The 17,080-nt window shown below is 45.7% G+C and overlaps 1 protein-coding gene across 1 annotated transcript in view; it reads right to left on the reverse strand.

Annotated features, from left to right (window-relative positions):
• The window catches only part of AK7 (adenylate kinase 7), a 76,923-nt gene that overhangs the window by 1,688 nt on the left and 58,155 nt on the right, over positions 1 to 17,080 (reverse strand). The window contains exons 14-16 of the mRNA XM_049899253.1: positions 14,015 to 14,083; positions 6,123 to 6,320; positions 4,003 to 4,223 (exon numbers count right to left, since the gene is read on the reverse strand). Of these exons, the coding sequence (XP_049755210.1) occupies positions 4,003 to 4,223; positions 6,123 to 6,320; positions 14,015 to 14,083 (488 nt within the window). The remainder of the gene's footprint in view (positions 1 to 4,002; positions 4,224 to 6,122; positions 6,321 to 14,014; positions 14,084 to 17,080) is intronic.

Raw genomic sequence — 17,080 nt, forward strand, 5'->3', positions numbered from 1 at the left:
AACAACCCGTCAGCCATTCAGGAAGCAGCACACTGGATCCCTACCTCACCTCTTAAACCAGAATATCTCCAGCTACTCAGACGGAGCAAAGTTAAAAAATAAACAAATCAATAAAACTGTAAAAGTGGCACAAGAAAGTCTGGAGGGTATGGTGTCCTGGTGTGTTACTCCTGGCTCAGCTCGTAGCCACCTCTCTCCAGTGAGTAACAGCTCCAGATTTCCGCTGAGAAGCCACCTGTGCAGCCTAGTGCATTGGGTGGGTCTTACGTCCGGCAGACCAGCTGCCTCCTGGCCATGGGTTTCAGTCAAGGTGGGATGTCAGGGAGAGACAAAGGATGAAGCCACCCATGGAAGGTGGAGCAGAGAGGGGGCCCCAGGTCTGTGATGACCTCCTTTGAGCCACTTCCAGGCTGCCTAAAGCCAGCCCTCCCCCTGGACTCTTCTGTTACGTGATCTGTAAGTTCTCTTTATGTCTAAGACATTTAGACTCCACTTTCTTGTCACTTGCAAAACAGAGTCCTAATTGACATACTCTGTTTGGGAGAAAGCCTCTCCAAACAAGGCTGCAAACCCAGAAATCAAAATGGGAGAAGAACGGATGGATTTCACTACTAAAAACCCAGTGCCGTCGAGTCAATTCCGACTCATAGTGACCCTATAGGACAGAGTTAGAACTGCCCCATAGAGTTTCCAAGGAGCACCTGGTGGATTCGAACTGCCGACCTTTTGGTTAGCAGCCATAGTAGCACTTAACCGCTATACCACCAGGGTTTCCGGATTTGACTACTAGAAATACAAAAATTTTGTATGGCCAGAAAAAACACCATAAATAATGTTGAACCATAAGTGACAAACTGAGAAAAACTGCTTGCAAATATCATGAAAAGCTAGCATACGATAAGGATATTCCGTGAGTGCACAGTTTCCAGGCACTGTTCCGTGTATCTTACACACATTAGCTCCTTAATCATCACGGCATATCCACGAAGCAGGCACTCTCATCCTCTCCATTTTACGGATGGAGAAGCTGAGACACAGAGAGAAACTTGCTGGGACCACATCCCTAGACAGGGCATAGAGCAAAATTTGAACTCACAGCTCAGTGGGCTGATTCGGGCCGTTGTGGTTTCTATTCAACCACCTTATCAGGAGTTCTTGCAAAATAATTAGAAAAAGACACACAGCCCAGACATGGGCAGAGAAAATGTACAGCATGAGAAAAAATAGAAATGCCTAACGAATGTAGGTAAAGTCAATAAATTAGTGAACACCACGTGAACACTGAGACAATGAGAGCAGTTTTGGTTTCTTTTCTCAGGCTGGCACACAAACAAAACTGGCACAGCAAGGCTGATGACGGGGAAGGAGACCAGCACGGTGCCGCCATGCGCGAGCTGGCTTACCCTGGCTGGAGGCCTGGAGGGCCGTTTGGGAACTTAAATCATGTATCCAAACTTAAACTAGGACTAGTCTGACCCGCAAACCCTAGGGGTTTATGCTAAGGAGATAATCGGACACTCAAAGATGTGTGCGTAAGGGCCTGCTTTCCGTCCTTCCACCTGTTCTTCTTCCTTCTTTCTGTCCTTCCTACCTTCCCTTCCTCCCTCTTTCCTTCCTTCCTCCTTCTTTCCTTCCATCCCTTCCTTTTTCCCCCATTCCTTCTTTGCTTTCCTCCCCCCCTCTTTCCTTCCTTCCTTCCATTTGTATTTGTTGAGTGTCTATTCCCTGCCAGGCACCAGGGACGGAGCACCCAATAAGCAAGGTACACACGGGCTTAATCGTGCTTACTTACTAATCTGTAGCACACAATTTTCACCTGGTCTTCACCACATCGTGGGCACTACAGATCAGTGAGTAAGCACAACTAAACTGTGCATACCTTGCTTACTGTAAGCAGGTGCGTTCCGTGCTCTGGTTAACCCGCCCTGGTCAGGCACCGTTCTGAGCACTGGAAGCTCAGTAGGGAAGAACATACGTAACGGTCCCCGTCTTTGTGTAACTTAAACCCTGGGTGTGGAAAAGGCACTAAACAAGGTAAATATATAAAATACATAGTACATTAGATAGTACAGATGCAAAGAGCAAAATTAAAAAGCAATGAGGTGGGGTATGACATGTTATGGGGAGGTGGCCAGGAAAGGCCTCAGGGAAAGAGAGCTCTTAGCAAAGAAGCAAGGCAAGTGAAGAGGTTAGCTGCACAGATGGTGGGGAGATGGTGGTGGTGGTTAGAATTGGGGAACGTTGGAAGCAGCCAGCTCACAGAGGACCGTGTGGGTCATGATAGGGGGTGTGGGCCTCTGTCAGAAGGTGATGGGCAGCCAGTGGAGGGTTTTAAACAGATGGCTGCTCTGGGTCTGTAGTTTTGAAGGATCCCTGGCAGCAGCGGGAACTGACTGGAGATGGACAGGGTGGCACTGGAGAGACCAGTGAGCAGGCCAGAAACCGGGCTGACCCCGCTGAGGAGACGCCGGGAGCTGTGGAGACGGAGAGGGCTGTTCTAGGAAGCAGGCTAGGTAAGGCTCCAGGGTTTGCAGGTGACGAGTAAGGCTGACCACCCAGGTTAGACGGGAAATGGGGGAAAATAGAAATAACAACTAGAGAAGGCTGGCATGTAGTAAAGTGTCACACAGTCACAGGGAGGTGTCTTTCTAATATTAGTGACAATTGCTAGTTGTTATCATCTTTATTACTAAGCAAGAGACCACAGACATCTCTTCAAAATGTACGTATCACAGAAAGTATGTTTGGAGGTATTTCCATGATGTTTCTCTATAGCAGGATGGGACGTGGCGCTGGACTAATGGGCTGTGTCATCACCACCCCACACACACTCATCCACCCACTCACCCACCCACACTCACCCACCCACATGCACTCACCCACACACACACTCACCCACATACACACACTCACCCATATACACTCACCCACCCATACACACCCACACACACATCCACCCACACACTCACCCACACACACTCATCCAAACACTCATCAACATACACACACCCACACACACCCACACACGCATCCACCCACACACATCCACACCCACACTCAACCGCACACACCCACCCACCCACACACCCACCCACACACACCCACACACACCCACACACACACCCACACACACCCACTCACACCCACTCACCCATATACACACTCACCCATCCAGACACACTCACCCACATACACACTCAACCACCCACCCACACGCACCCACACCCACACGCACCCACCCATACACACCCCCACACTTGTCCACACAATACACTCACCCACCAGCACACCCACATACACATCCGCCCACCCACCCACCCACTCACACCCACTCACACACACTCACCCACTCACAGTATTCACCCACACTCATGTGCTCACTCTTACATAGTCACATACTCACACACATTCATACACACTCATGGACTTACACACATGCACACTCACATACACATGCACTCACACACTCATGAACACACATACATACTCACCCACATGTAAACACTCATACATACTCATACACACACTCGTGCACAGACACACATGGACACACACTTGCACACTTACACACTTGCACGCTTACTCCCATGCATGCACACATGGACACACACTTGCACACACTCATGCACTTGCGTACTCACTCACACACTTGCACATTTACTCTCCCACACACACTCACAATGGACACACACTTGCATGCTCACTCACACACTTGCACACTCACTCGCCCACGCACTCATGCGCACACACTTGCACGCTCACTGACACACTCACACAGGACACTCACTTGCAAGCTCACACACACAGGACACACACTCACACATTTGCTCGTTCACTCACACACTCACAGGACTAATGGGCACGCTCACACAGGACACTTGCACGCTCACTCACAGGACACTCACACTCACACACTTGCACGCTCACACAGGACACGCACTCACACACTTGCATGCTCACTCACACATGCACAGACACTCACACACATTGGCACACACTCACCCACTCCTCCCAGCGTGCGAGCTTCTCCGCTGTCTCCATGGCCTCATTGTGCTCACGCTCCGCTTCCTCCGCAGCCTCCCTGGCCAGCCGCTCCTCGGCAGCCCTCCGCTCCTCCTCTGCCTTTTCTTCTTCGGTTAAACCATAATTTCGAGGCTCCCCGATCTCTTTGATCAGCTGCTTGATGGCAAGTCTGTTCTGAGCATCTTCGAGTTTTCCTACATCTTTGGATACAGGAGAGAGGCGGTCAGGACCTGCTCACACCCTGGGCTCCCTGCAATTGTCAGATTCTCTGTTTATGACCACAGTCTGGATGCTCAGTAACCGACCACGCAGAGGGCTCCTTTCCTAGCTGCCAGAACAGTGCGGACTTTCTTTTCTCACCGGCAGGCCTCAGGCCAATGTCAGCCAGTTACTGGTAGAAGATTTGGACTCGGGCCTATGAGGAAGAGAGTTATAACGGAGACTGTTGGTTGAGGGGGAATGGCTGGCTCCAAAGTAATGAGTTTCCCGTCCCTGGAAGTATTCGGGCAGAGACGCGGGCACTCAGTCAGGGTCTCCACGGGAAGGGCTCCCCCACTTGCTGCAGACTGGACAGGGCAACACAAAGCTTCCTTCTATTTCTGTTCCTGAGTCAATGATTCTGGGATATGCTTTCAATTCACCAAAAACTAACTGTTTCAGTTAGTTTACTCGATTAGAAAAAAGTCCAAACTCCAGAATATCTGACCGATGTTAGTGTCAAGGCCAAAGAGAGAGAAAACTGTTCATGAGCAGTGAGCTTCTGAGTCACTAACATGGAGTCGGCCCCCACTCGCTCATGTGTGCTTAGAAGGCGCCTGCAAGAACATGCAGTGGGCACATCTGGGAACATGCCAGCCTATGAGGCGCTGAGCCTCCAGGCCCCCCATTCCACTGCAGTGCCCCCAGATTTGTACTCTTTGACCTTGACCTAGACTAGAGGCATAGCCAGGTGCTAACATCAAGAGAGGGGCAGAGCAAGCCCACAAAAAAGAAAAAAAAGTCACATATGCCACTTCCTCATTGCTTGCCCTCTGACATTGAATGTGCTTCTTCTTGTTTCCCTAGTAGAGTAAGGACAGCTCTATGCCACTGCCAGGACAGTTGCCGTCGAGCTGATCCCAACTCCTGGTGGCCCCATGTGACAGAGTGGAACTGTGCTCCACAGGGTGTTCAAGGCTGTGACCTTTCAGAAACAGATCTCCAGGCCTGACTTCCAAGGTGCTTCTGGGTTGATATGAACCTGCAACCTTTCTGATAGCAGCCAATCACGAAGGAGGGAGAGACGAAGGGCGGAGGGGAAGAGAGAAGAAAGGAGGAAGGAAGAAATGCAGGGAGGCCTCTGGACACTCCAGAGTCCAAATCCTGCCCCATCTGGGTGGCTGTGGGGGTGGAGGGAGGCCTTGGGCAGCCCAAGGTGCCGGCCTGGCCAAGGAACTTCTAAACCTCGAGGACGAAGCAGCATCAAGATGCAGAAAGCCAGAAAAGAAGTCCAGGGGTTCGCCAAGCCAGGGGATAGACAACACTATGAAGCTGGAATTTGGAGCCAGGGAAACAATGATGCGATGAGGCAGATGAGGGATGGTCTGCACCGAGCCCTGCCTGCGTGCTAAGCTCCCAGCTGTGCTTGGGAAAAGAGAGCCTGTGCAGGGTGGTGGTCGGCTTTTCTCTGTAGCTGCAGGGTAAGCTGGTTGGTCAGAGGCCAGGAGAGGCTCTGGGAAGTGCCCAGCAAGGCTTAACTGGAGACGCCACACTGACCCCAAGCCCCAAAGGCAGAGCAGCCCACAGCAAACACATCTCTTTGAAGTGCCTGATCTTTATCTTTGAAACCAATTCGGCATTCGACTTCGTAATATATCCAACCCATCTGTTTTCATATAACAAGAGCACCCCCCACCACCAAATCCTCAAGTCAAATGACTTTCTGGGAGTCGTGCCCTGCTTGTTCTGCCTGAGGCATATGGTCATGCTCTCCTGCCCCCCAGTTAGACAGGTACTGGGGTGGGCTGGGGAACCTGACACTCAGCAGTGGCTCTCGACATTCACTTTCTCCTCGGGTTCATTTTATACCACTGTGTATCGGGTGGATTTCAAGTTCATACCAATATGTATCGGGTGGATTTCAAGCTCATCAAAGTAGTTGAAGACGGTCTCGTCGTCGGTGTTGATGTCCCGAAAGTTGCTCAGAGCCCGGAGGAATCGGTCCTGGCTGTAGTGGGTCCCAGCTACCAGGCTCTCGGGAAGGTTCATCACCCGCTCCTTCAGGAACTCATCGGAGGCTTCCAGCGCACACACGAACTCTGGGGGCAAGCACAAGGTCCTGAGTGGACACAGGGACAGTAGAGCTGACTAGCAGGGTGCTGGTGGCCAAAACTTCCAGTTACCCACTGGGACTTCGTGATGCTGCAAACGACTGTCCAATTGGCCTGTTTGCTGCCTTTCATGGAGGATTGTGGTTAGCTGCCATGGAGCCAGCCCCCGGCTCATGGCAACCCATGAACAACAGAGTCAAGCAGATCGGACCACGGTGATCCACAGGGTTTTCACTGGCTGATTTTAGGCAGTAGATTGCCAGGACGTTCTTCCTAGTCTGTCTTAGTCTGGAAGCTCTGCTGAAGCCTGTTCAGCGTCACAGCAACCTGTAAGTCTCCTCTGACGGATGGTGGCCTCACACGAGGTGCATGGGCTGGGAACTGAGCCTGGGGCTCTCCCATGGAAGGTGAGAACTTTACCACTGAGCCACCACTGCCCCCAGCCAACTGCCCTAGAGTGGACTTCTCGGAATCTTGGAGTAGAACTGTGTTCCATAGGGTTTTCAATGGCCAATATTTTGGAAGTAAATTGCCAGGCCTTTCTTCCTAGTCTGACAGTCTAGAAGCTCCACTGAAACCTGTTCAGCATCACAGCAACACGCAAGCGTCCCCTGACAGAGGGGTGGTGGCTGCACGTGAGGTGTGTTGGCTGGGAATGGAGCCCAGGTCTCCTACATGGAAGGAGGGAATTCCACCACTGAACCACCACTACCCCCTCGTGGAGGATAACTTAACCAAAACCCGTAGCCACTGAGTTGACTCCAACTTACAGTAGCCCTATAGGACAGAGTAGAACTGCCCCATAGGGTTTCCAAGACTGTAATCTTTATGGAAGCAGGCTATGCATCTTTCTCCCTCAGAGCAGCTGGTAGATTCAAGCCACCGACCTTTCACTAGCAGCCAAGAGCTTAACTACTGTGCCACCAGGGCTCCTCATGGAGAATAAATACCTGTTAACCATCAGGGCCCCTCCTGAAGAATAAATACCTGTAAACCACCAGGGCCCCTCATGGAGGATAAATACCTACAAACCACCAGGGCCCTTCATGGAGGATAAATACCTACAAACCACCAGGGCCCCTCATGGAGGATAAATACCTGTAAACCACCAGCCCCTCATGGAGGATAAATACCTGTAAACCACCAAGGCCCTTCATGGAGGATAAATACCTGTAAACCACCAGGGCCCCTCATGGAGAATGAATACCTACAAACCACCAGGGCCCCTCATGGAGGACAAATACCTACAAACCACCAGAGCTCCTCATGGAGAATAAATACCTGTAAACCACCAGGGTCCCTTGTGGAGGATAAATACCTGTAAACCACCCGGGATCCTCATGGAGAATAAATACCTGTAAACCACCAGGGCCCTTCATGGAGGATAAATACCTGTAAACCACCAGGGCCCCTCATGGAGGATAAATACCTACAAACCACCAGGGCCCCTCGTGGAGGATAAATACCTGCAAACCACCAGGGCCCCTCGTGGAGGATAAATACCTGTAAACCACCAGGGCCCCTCATGGAGGATAAATACCTACAAACCACCAGGGCCCCTCGTGGAGGATAAATACCTGCAAACCACCAGGGCCCCTTGTGGAGGATAAATACCTGTAAACCACCAGCCCCTCATGGAGGATAAATACCTGTAAACCACCAAGGCCCTTCATGGAGGATAAATACCTGTAAACCACCAGGGCCCTTCATGGAGAATAAGTACCTGTAAACCACCAGGGTTCCTCATGGAGAATAAATACCTGTAAACCACCAGGGCCCTTCGTGGAGGATGAATACCTACAAACCACCAGGGCCCCTCGTGGAGGATAAATACCTGCAAACCACCAGGGCCCCTTGTGAAGGATAAATACCTGTAAACCACCAGGGCCCCTCGTGGAGGATAAATACCGGTAAACCATCAGGGCCCCTCATGGAGGATAAATACCTGCAAACCACTAGCATATCCACAGACCACCCTATGATGCCCAGCCATTTTTGAATATTGTGTATTTTGTGTGATCTATTCTTTTTTCTTTCTTCTTTCCCTTTCTCTATCCCTCCCACCCTTCCTTCCTTCCTTTTAATAAAAGCAGCAGAAATTATAAGTAGCAAATCTCTAAAAACCCCATACATGACTTCATCTCACATACTTTGGACATGTTTTGAGGAGGGACCAGTCCCAGGAGAAGGACATTGTGCTTGGTAAGGTAGAGGGTCAGTGAAAAAGAGGAACACCCTCAAGGAGATGGATTGACACAGTGGTTGCAACAATGGGCTCAAGTTTACCAATGATTGTGAGGATGGTACAGGATTGGCCAGTGTTTTGTTCTGTTGTACATGGGGTTGCTATGAGTTGGAACTGACTTAATGGCACCTAACAACAATAACAACAACAACCACAACCCTGTGACATCATCAGATCTGCCCCCAATCCGCAGCTCGCCTCTTCTGGCACAATATCACAGGTTCCCAAAGAGACCTGTGGCTATTCTTGAAATGCTTCACGGCTGGACTACCAAATTAATAAAAATAGACACTGCCTTTGGGTTTTCAATTTTTCATGGGTTCAGCTCTTTCTTCAATTTATGAAACACCTGTGCTCAGTATAACATGCTCAGCCCTCGTCAAATGTTTGTTACAGGGTCACATCAATGATGGTCGTCATTTTGCCCACCGGTGATTTTCTTTTAAATTCTGAAAGGAGCTATTTCTCAAGCTTCTGGTACAAAGTTCCATGGACATTTTTTGAGTAAAAGAATGATTAAAGTGCTTATCAGTGAAAGAAGCTCTCCAGTGAGAGTTAGCATTTCAGACCAAGGTATTCTGTTCTCAACTACAGAAATCAGGATGCTGGTGCCAAGGTCAGTGGGATTACAAATCCCTTGCTACCAGTAAGAACCTGTCAAAGCTTGGAAATGATTTCATTTTCATTCTAAAATTGATTCACCACATAATAATGTCATTGGCTTTTGCTTGCATTCCAATCGTCTTTCTTGAATGGGGTGGGAAGAAAGTGTACTGGAGACAACACAGGCCAGGACATGCCCATGAGGTGTGGGGGACACAGGTGAGCATTGTTGGCTTTGTGTATTAATAGTGAAAACAAAGGCTGAGGGCTGAACTTGTGGAATTTGTTGTTGTTAGTTGAAGTCGTGTATGAAGAAAGCAAAAGGTCATTAAAAAGACAAGGAAGAAAGAAATGACCAAAATGGATGTCAGAAGAGACTCTGCAACTTGCTCTTGAAAGTCGAGTAGCTAAAGCAAATGGAAGAAATGATGAAGTAAAAGAGCTGAACAGAAAATGTCAAAGGGCAGTTCGAGAAGACAGAGTAAAGTATTATAATGATACCTGCAAAGACCTGGAGATACAAAACCAAACAGGAAGAACAAGTTTGGCATTTCTCAAGCTGAAAGAACTGAAGAAAAAATTCAAGCCCCAAGTTGCAATAGTAAAGGATTCTATGAGGAAAATATTAAATGACACAGGAAACACCAAAAGAAGATGGAAGGAATACACACAGTCACTATACCAAAAAGAACTAGTCAACCTTCAACCATTTCAGGTGGTAGCATATGATCAGGAAACAATGGTACTGAAGGAAGAAGTCTAGCCTGCACTGAGGGCATTGGCGAAAAACAAGTCTCCAGGAATTGACGGAATATCAACTGAGATGTTTCAACAAATGGATGCAGCCCTGGAAGTACTCACTCATCTATGCCAAGAAATTTGGAAGACAGTTACCTGGCTACCTACTGCAAGAGGTCCATATTTGTGCCCATTTCAAAAGGTGATCCAACCTAATACAGAAATTATTGAACAATATCATTAATATCACATGCATGTAAAATTTTGTTGAAGATCATTCAAAAGTGGCTGCAGCAGTATATCACAGGGAACTACCAGAAATTCAAGCCAGATTAAGAAGAGGACGTGGAACGAGGGGTATGATTGCTGATGTCAGATGGATCTTCACTGAAAGCACAGAATACCAGAAAAATGTTTACCTGTGTTTTATTGATTATGCAAAGGCATTTGACTGTGTGGATCATAACAAATTATGGATAACACTGTGAAGAATGGGAATTCCAGAACACTTAATTGTGCTCATGAGGAACGTGTACATAGATCGAGAGGCAGTCATTCAAACAGAACAAGAGAATATTTTGTGGTTTAAAGTCAGGAAAGGTGTGCATCAGGGTTGTATCCTTTCACCATAGTTAGTCAACTTGTATGCTGGGCAAATAATCCAAGAAGCTGGACTATATGAAGAAGAACGGGGCATCAGGATTGGAGGAGGACTCATTAACAACCTACGTTATGCAGATGACACAACCTTGCTTGCTGGAAGTGAAGACGGCTTGAAGCACTTACTGATGAAGATCAAAGGCCACAGCCTTGAGTATGCATTACACCTCAACATAAAGAAAACAAAAATGCTCACAACTGGACTAATAAGCAACATCATGATAAACAAAGAAACGATTGAAGTTGTCAGGGATTTCATTTTACTTGAGTCCACAATCAATGCCCACGGAAGCAGCAGTCAAAAAATCAAAAGATGCCCTGCATTGGGCAAGTCTGCTGCAAAAAGCCTCTTTAAAGTGTTAAAAAGTAAAGGTGTCTCCTTGAAGACCAAGATGTGCCAGACCCAAGCCAGGTTGTTTTCAATCGCCTCATATGCATGCAAAAGCATGAATATGAATGAATAAGGAAAACCGAAGGAGAACTGACACCTTTGAATTATGGCGTTGGCAAAGAATATTGAACATACCATGAATTGCCCAAAGATAGAACAAAACTGTCTTGGAAGAAGTACAGACAGAATGTTCCTTAGAAGCAAGGATGGCGAGACTACATCTCACATACTTTGAACATGTTATCAGAAGGGATCAGTCTCTGGAGAAGGACGTCATGCTTGGTAAAGTAGAGTGTCATCAAAAAGAAGAAGACCCTCAATGAGATGAACTGACACAGTGGCTGCAACAATAAGCTCAAGCATAACAACAACTGTAAGGATGGCGCAGGACCGGGCAGCCTTTTGTTCTGTTGTACACAGGGTCGCTGTGAGTTGGAAGTGACTTGACAGCATCTAACAACAACAAGTTTAAACTGAGTCAGCTCCAACTCATGGAGACTTTATGGAATAAATTCTTGAATAAATTCTTAATCATCATCTGACAGTCCCCCTGTTCTGTCAGATTTTAGTTTTGCTCATCCTGGACCATTACGTTTTCATAAGCAGTTACATTTTGAAAAGGAAGGGAGATGCTGTATTACAAAATACTGGTATAATACTTAAATCTAAAATCCGTCAATAAATTCACTGGACGTTGCCCATGACATCAGGTATCTAGATGAAAGCTTAATAATCCTGTTAATAATTTAGGAGTTTCAAATATTCTAGTGTTTTTTCCAGAGTGATGGGGAGATTGAAGATTCCAGTTCACTCAATATTGTGGATAATGAGTGACATACATGGTTTTCTAATTTTTAAAGAATTTTAATATGATGAAATATACTTCCCACTAGAATGACATATATAGAAAGAAATAAAAAGTCCTTTCTATTTTACGATTCAGAGAGAACTTCCAGCTCCTGCAGCCCCTGAAGATAATTACCCTGAATGTCTACTGCTGCTGGACTGGCTAACTGTGGGCGGCAAGTAATAGATTTCTGCTCGGGCAGGTTACACCCAAAAAAGAGGTCACTGTCTTTGCCTATCAGGAATCACGTGAAAATCTATGTTTTAATGGATTTTTCCACATTTGTCATGTAAGTGCAACTTCAAAACTTGTCTCCTTCCACTAAGAGACCTGAAGGGAACCAAACTGGAGACTGTCTAACAGAAGCTGTAAAATACAATGGTCTATCAGGGAGGGACACCCCCAGCTAGGACTGGATACCACAGTCGGAGTGTTTCATCACTCAAATCAAGCGTGGATGCGCTTTCTCTAAGGAAGAGAGAAAGACAATTTCTGGAAAAAGGGTAATCTACTAAAAACCGACAAAACATTCCATGTACATTGTAGACAGGCTTGGACCATGTCCAAGGAAGACAGGGCAGCCCAGTGGAAGGTGATTGATTAACAAGCACGCATCATTTTACCTCTGTGTTTCCACTTCCTTATCTTATGGATGGGTTTCACTGAGTCTGTTGTTTTGGAGGCAGGGGAGTGGGAATAGTTCGGACTGAAGCCCTGCCATCTGCCAGCAGAGGGCATTTGGGTAAGTCTCTGAGCTTCAGCCTCTGGATCCAGCAGACGTGGGTGTTGTGGCCTCGCAGGGCTGTGGGAGAGTTCCACGTGCTCACACCTGCCTCACCTCCCCGTGCGCTCACACCTGCCTCACCTCCCCGTGCGCTCACACCTGCCTCACCTCCCCGTGCGCTCACACCTGCCTCACCTCCCCGTGCGCTCACACCTGCCTCACCTCCCCGTGCGCTCACACCTGCCTCACCTCCCCGTGCGCTCACACCTGCCTCACCTCCCCGTGCGCTCACACCTGCCTCACTTCCCCGTGCGCTCACACCTGCCTCACCTCCCCGTGCGCTCACACCTGTCTCATCTCCCCGTGCGCTCACACCTGTCTCATCTCCCTGTGCGGTGCCTGGTCGCTGACACACTGTTCCTTGAGCTGAGTTTTATCCAACTGCTTTGGCAAGAGCATTAGGCTTCACCGTGGGGTTTGCTACGGACATTGCCCGAAGTGTTCGCCTCTCATCAACTGTCATGTACCTCATTATCTAGAATCGTCTGCTTTATTTATTTTTTTTAGTTTTTTCTGAAGATGTATATCTAAATTAACGGGAGATCAGAAGCAACCCATCTCTTTGGCATTTCCTATCTCTGCCACAGATTCCAGAGCCCTCAGGCAGGCAATAAACACCAGCCCTGAGAAGGACTGTTATTTGGTGGTCTCAGTGCTTCCAGAAGTTTCTCTGCAAGCTGTGCCTGGACCAAGAGGAGAAGATGATTACAGCCACAAACTACTGACTCTGTTGGGGACTTTGACACAAGTCAGCAGGCACTTCCAAGTTATGACTGTACTAAGTTGCGGAAAACAGTTGTTCCTGTATTTCCCACACAACACAAAATTATCCCCTGTGATTCAGCCTCCTGCAAACTGATAAAAACGACTTCTTTTTAAGTTCATGGCAAGGTCACAAGAAATACCTGTTGGGTCAGTTGGCAAATCTTGTTGTGTGGAACAAGTTGTTTATGCTTTGCTTTCAGGAGCGCTTTGTGAAACCTCTGTGCAGTGGCCTAACTGAAAAGGCCTTTACCTGCCCAGTCTCAATGCAGGCTGCTGAACCCCTCCTGAAAAAGATGGTGGCACGGCCAGCACCTGAAACAGAAGGAGCTGTGGTAAGCCAGTCCTGGCGGCCTTGTCAGCTGACTCAGAAGTTGCAGCATCCGTGGACGCTTTGCTTTGCTATGCATGAGAACAGCAGAAGTGGATGTTCTCAAAGGGATTTTTATACGTGCAAGGACTTCCAGATCCCTGATACTCGCCTCCAACAGGTTCTCTACTTTGTCGTTCATGTCTGAGTGTATCATCTACAGTCATTTTCCTAAAAATAGGACGATCTATTTTATTAAACTCAGAAGGACTGTTTTGGTACCAAAAAGATACTGAATAGCATTCCTTTAAATACAACCTTGGAGAAATCGTCTAAACTTACCAGGTATGATTAATTTATCAAAGGGAAACATTTTGCCTCTGATTTCTTCTTCTTCCTCCTCATCTTCTTCTAATAAAAGAAAAGCAAAATACACGTTGCCATGTTTATTAACATACATACATATTGCAGACCTGGTAGTGCAGTGGTTAAGTGCTTGGCTGCTAACCAAAAGGTTAGCAGTTCAAACCCACCAGCTGCTCCGTGGGAGAGAGATGTGGTGGTCTGCTTCTGTGAAGATGACAGCCTTGGAAGCCCTACGGGGAGTTCTACTCTGGCCTATAGAGTTGGTATAAGTCAGAATCGACTCAATGGCAATGGGTCTGGTTTACTATGCATATCTTACAAAAAAATTCAAATACCTTAACAAGCAGTCCCTAATGAAAGTAGGTCATGGCCATAAATAGGAAAGCACATATTTGAGAAATAGTTTTTTGTTTGTTTTAATTGAGCGACCATTTCCTCGAAGAACAAAATTTTACCTTACCTGGACATAAAACCAAAACAAAATCCACTGCTGTTGAGTTGATTCCAAATCACAGAGACCCTATAAGACAGAGTAGAACTGCCCCATAGGGTTTCTGAGGCCATAATCGTTCCGAAGCAGACTGCCACATCTTTCTCCCATGGAGTGGCTGGTGGGTTCAAACTGCCAACCTTTCATAGCAGCAAAGCACTTAACCGCTAGCCACCAGGGCTCCTTTATCTGGATATAAACACTCAAAGGGAACACTCAAACTTATGATCAAGAATGTAAAGGGACTAAACACTCCAATCAAAAGGCAGATAGTGGCAGAATGGATTAAAAAACATGAGCCAACCATATGTTGTTTACAAGAGACACATCTTAAGCTCAAGGACACAAATAGGTTGTAAGTGGAAGCATGGAAAAAATATTCCATGCAAATAATAACCAAAAAAGATCTGGGGTGTTAAGACAAAATCTGTCAGAAGAGATAAAGATGGACATTATATAGTGACAAAGGGTCAATTAATCAATAGATTTAACAATTATAAATATATATGCACCCAATATCAGGGCACTTAAATATATAAAGCAAATGCTGTAGAATTGAAGAGAGAAATATCACTACAATAATAGTTGGAGACTTCAATACACCACTTTTAATATTGGACAGAACATCTAGAAAGAAGATCAGCAAGGAAACGGAGGACTTGAATGACACTATAAACCAACTAGACTTAACAGACATACATATGACGTTCCACCTAAAAACAGCACATACATTCTACTCCAGAGCACATGGATCATTCTCCAGGATAGACCACATTTTAGGTCACAAAGCAAGTCTTGATACATTCAAAAAGATTAAAATTATACAAAGTATTTTCTTTGGCCAAAATGGAGTGAAGCTAGAAACCAGTAACAGAAAACCTGGAAAATACACAAACATATGGAAATTAAATAACACACTATTCAACTACCAATGGGTCAAGGAAGAAACAAAAGGAGAAATAATAAATTCCTTAGAGTCAAATGAAAATGAAAGCAGAACATACCAAAACTTATGGGATGCAGCAAAGGCTGTACTCAGAGGGAAACTCATAGCAATAAATGCCTACATGAAAAAAGAAAGAACTCGAACCAACAGCCTAACTTGACAACTTCAGAAACCAGAAAGAAAAGAGCAAACTAAGCATAAATCACAGCAGAAATAAATAAATCAAAAACAGAATAACAACAGAAAGCATAAAACCAGAGGTTGGTTCTTTGAAAAGATCAATAAAATTGACAAACCTTTAGCTAGAATGACAAAGAAAAGATGTAAATAACCAAAATAAAAAAATGAAAGGGGACATTGCAACTGGCCCAAGTGAAATAAAGAGAATTATAACAGAATATTATGAACAACTGTACAGAAACAAATTGAATAAACCAGATAAAATGGACAAATTCTTAGAAGCACACAACCTACCCAAACTGACTCAAGAGGAAATAGAAAGTCTCAACAGCCCCGTAACAAGTGAAGAGATATAATCAGTGATCAAAAACCTCCTAACAACAACAACAAAAAGTCCTGGACCAGATGGTTTCACTGGGGAGTTCTACCAAACATTTAGAGACAAACTGACACCAATACTGTTTAAACTCTTCCAAAAGATAGAAAAGGAAGGAATGCTTCCTAACTCATTCTATGAGCAAACATAACTCTGATACCCAAACTAGACAGATACCACCAGAAAAAAAACAAAAAACTACCAATATCTCTTATGAATATAGATGCAAAAATTCTCAACAAAATACTAACAAAAAGAATCCAAGAGCATATTAAAAGAGTCATACACCATGAACAAGTGGGCATTGTTCCAGAAATGCAGGCATGGTTAAACATTAGAAAATCAGTTAATGTGATACACCACATCAATAGAACAAAGGAAAAGGACCACATGATCATCCCTATGGGGGCAGAAAAGCATTTGATAAAATCTAACACCCTTTCTTGATAAAAACCCTAAAGAAGATTGGAATAGAAAGGAAATTCCTCAGTGTTATTCAGGGTATATATGAAAAGCCAACAACCAACATTACACTTCATGGAGAAAGACTGAGAGCTTTCCCCTTGAAATTGGGAACAAGACAAAGGGTGCCCGCTCTCACCACTTCTATTCAATACTGTATTTGCAGTCCTGGCGAGAGCAGTAAGACAATAAAAAGAAATAAGAGGTATTCAGATTGGAAAAGAAAAAGTAAAATTATCTCTATTCATGGATGATATGATCCTATACATAAAAAATCTCAAAGAGTTCACAAGAAAACTAGAGCTAATAGAGCAATTTAGCCAAGTTGTAGGGTACAAGGTCAACAAACAAAAATCAATTGCATTTCTATACACCAGCAATAAGAAATCTGAAAGGGAAATTAGGGAAACAATTCTATTTACAATAGCAGCTAAGGGAATAAAATACCCAGGAATAAATCTAAACAAGGACGTGAAAGACTTATGTAATGAAACTATAAAATGCTGCCGAAAGAAATTAAAGAAGACTTAAATGGAAAGATGTTCCATGTTCATGGACAGAAGACTTTATATTGTTAAGATGTCAATA

Source organism: Elephas maximus, chromosome 10 (genome assembly GCF_024166365.1).
Source record: "Elephas maximus indicus isolate mEleMax1 chromosome 10, mEleMax1 primary haplotype, whole genome shotgun sequence".
NCBI lineage: Eukaryota > Metazoa > Chordata > Mammalia > Proboscidea > Elephantidae > Elephas > Elephas maximus.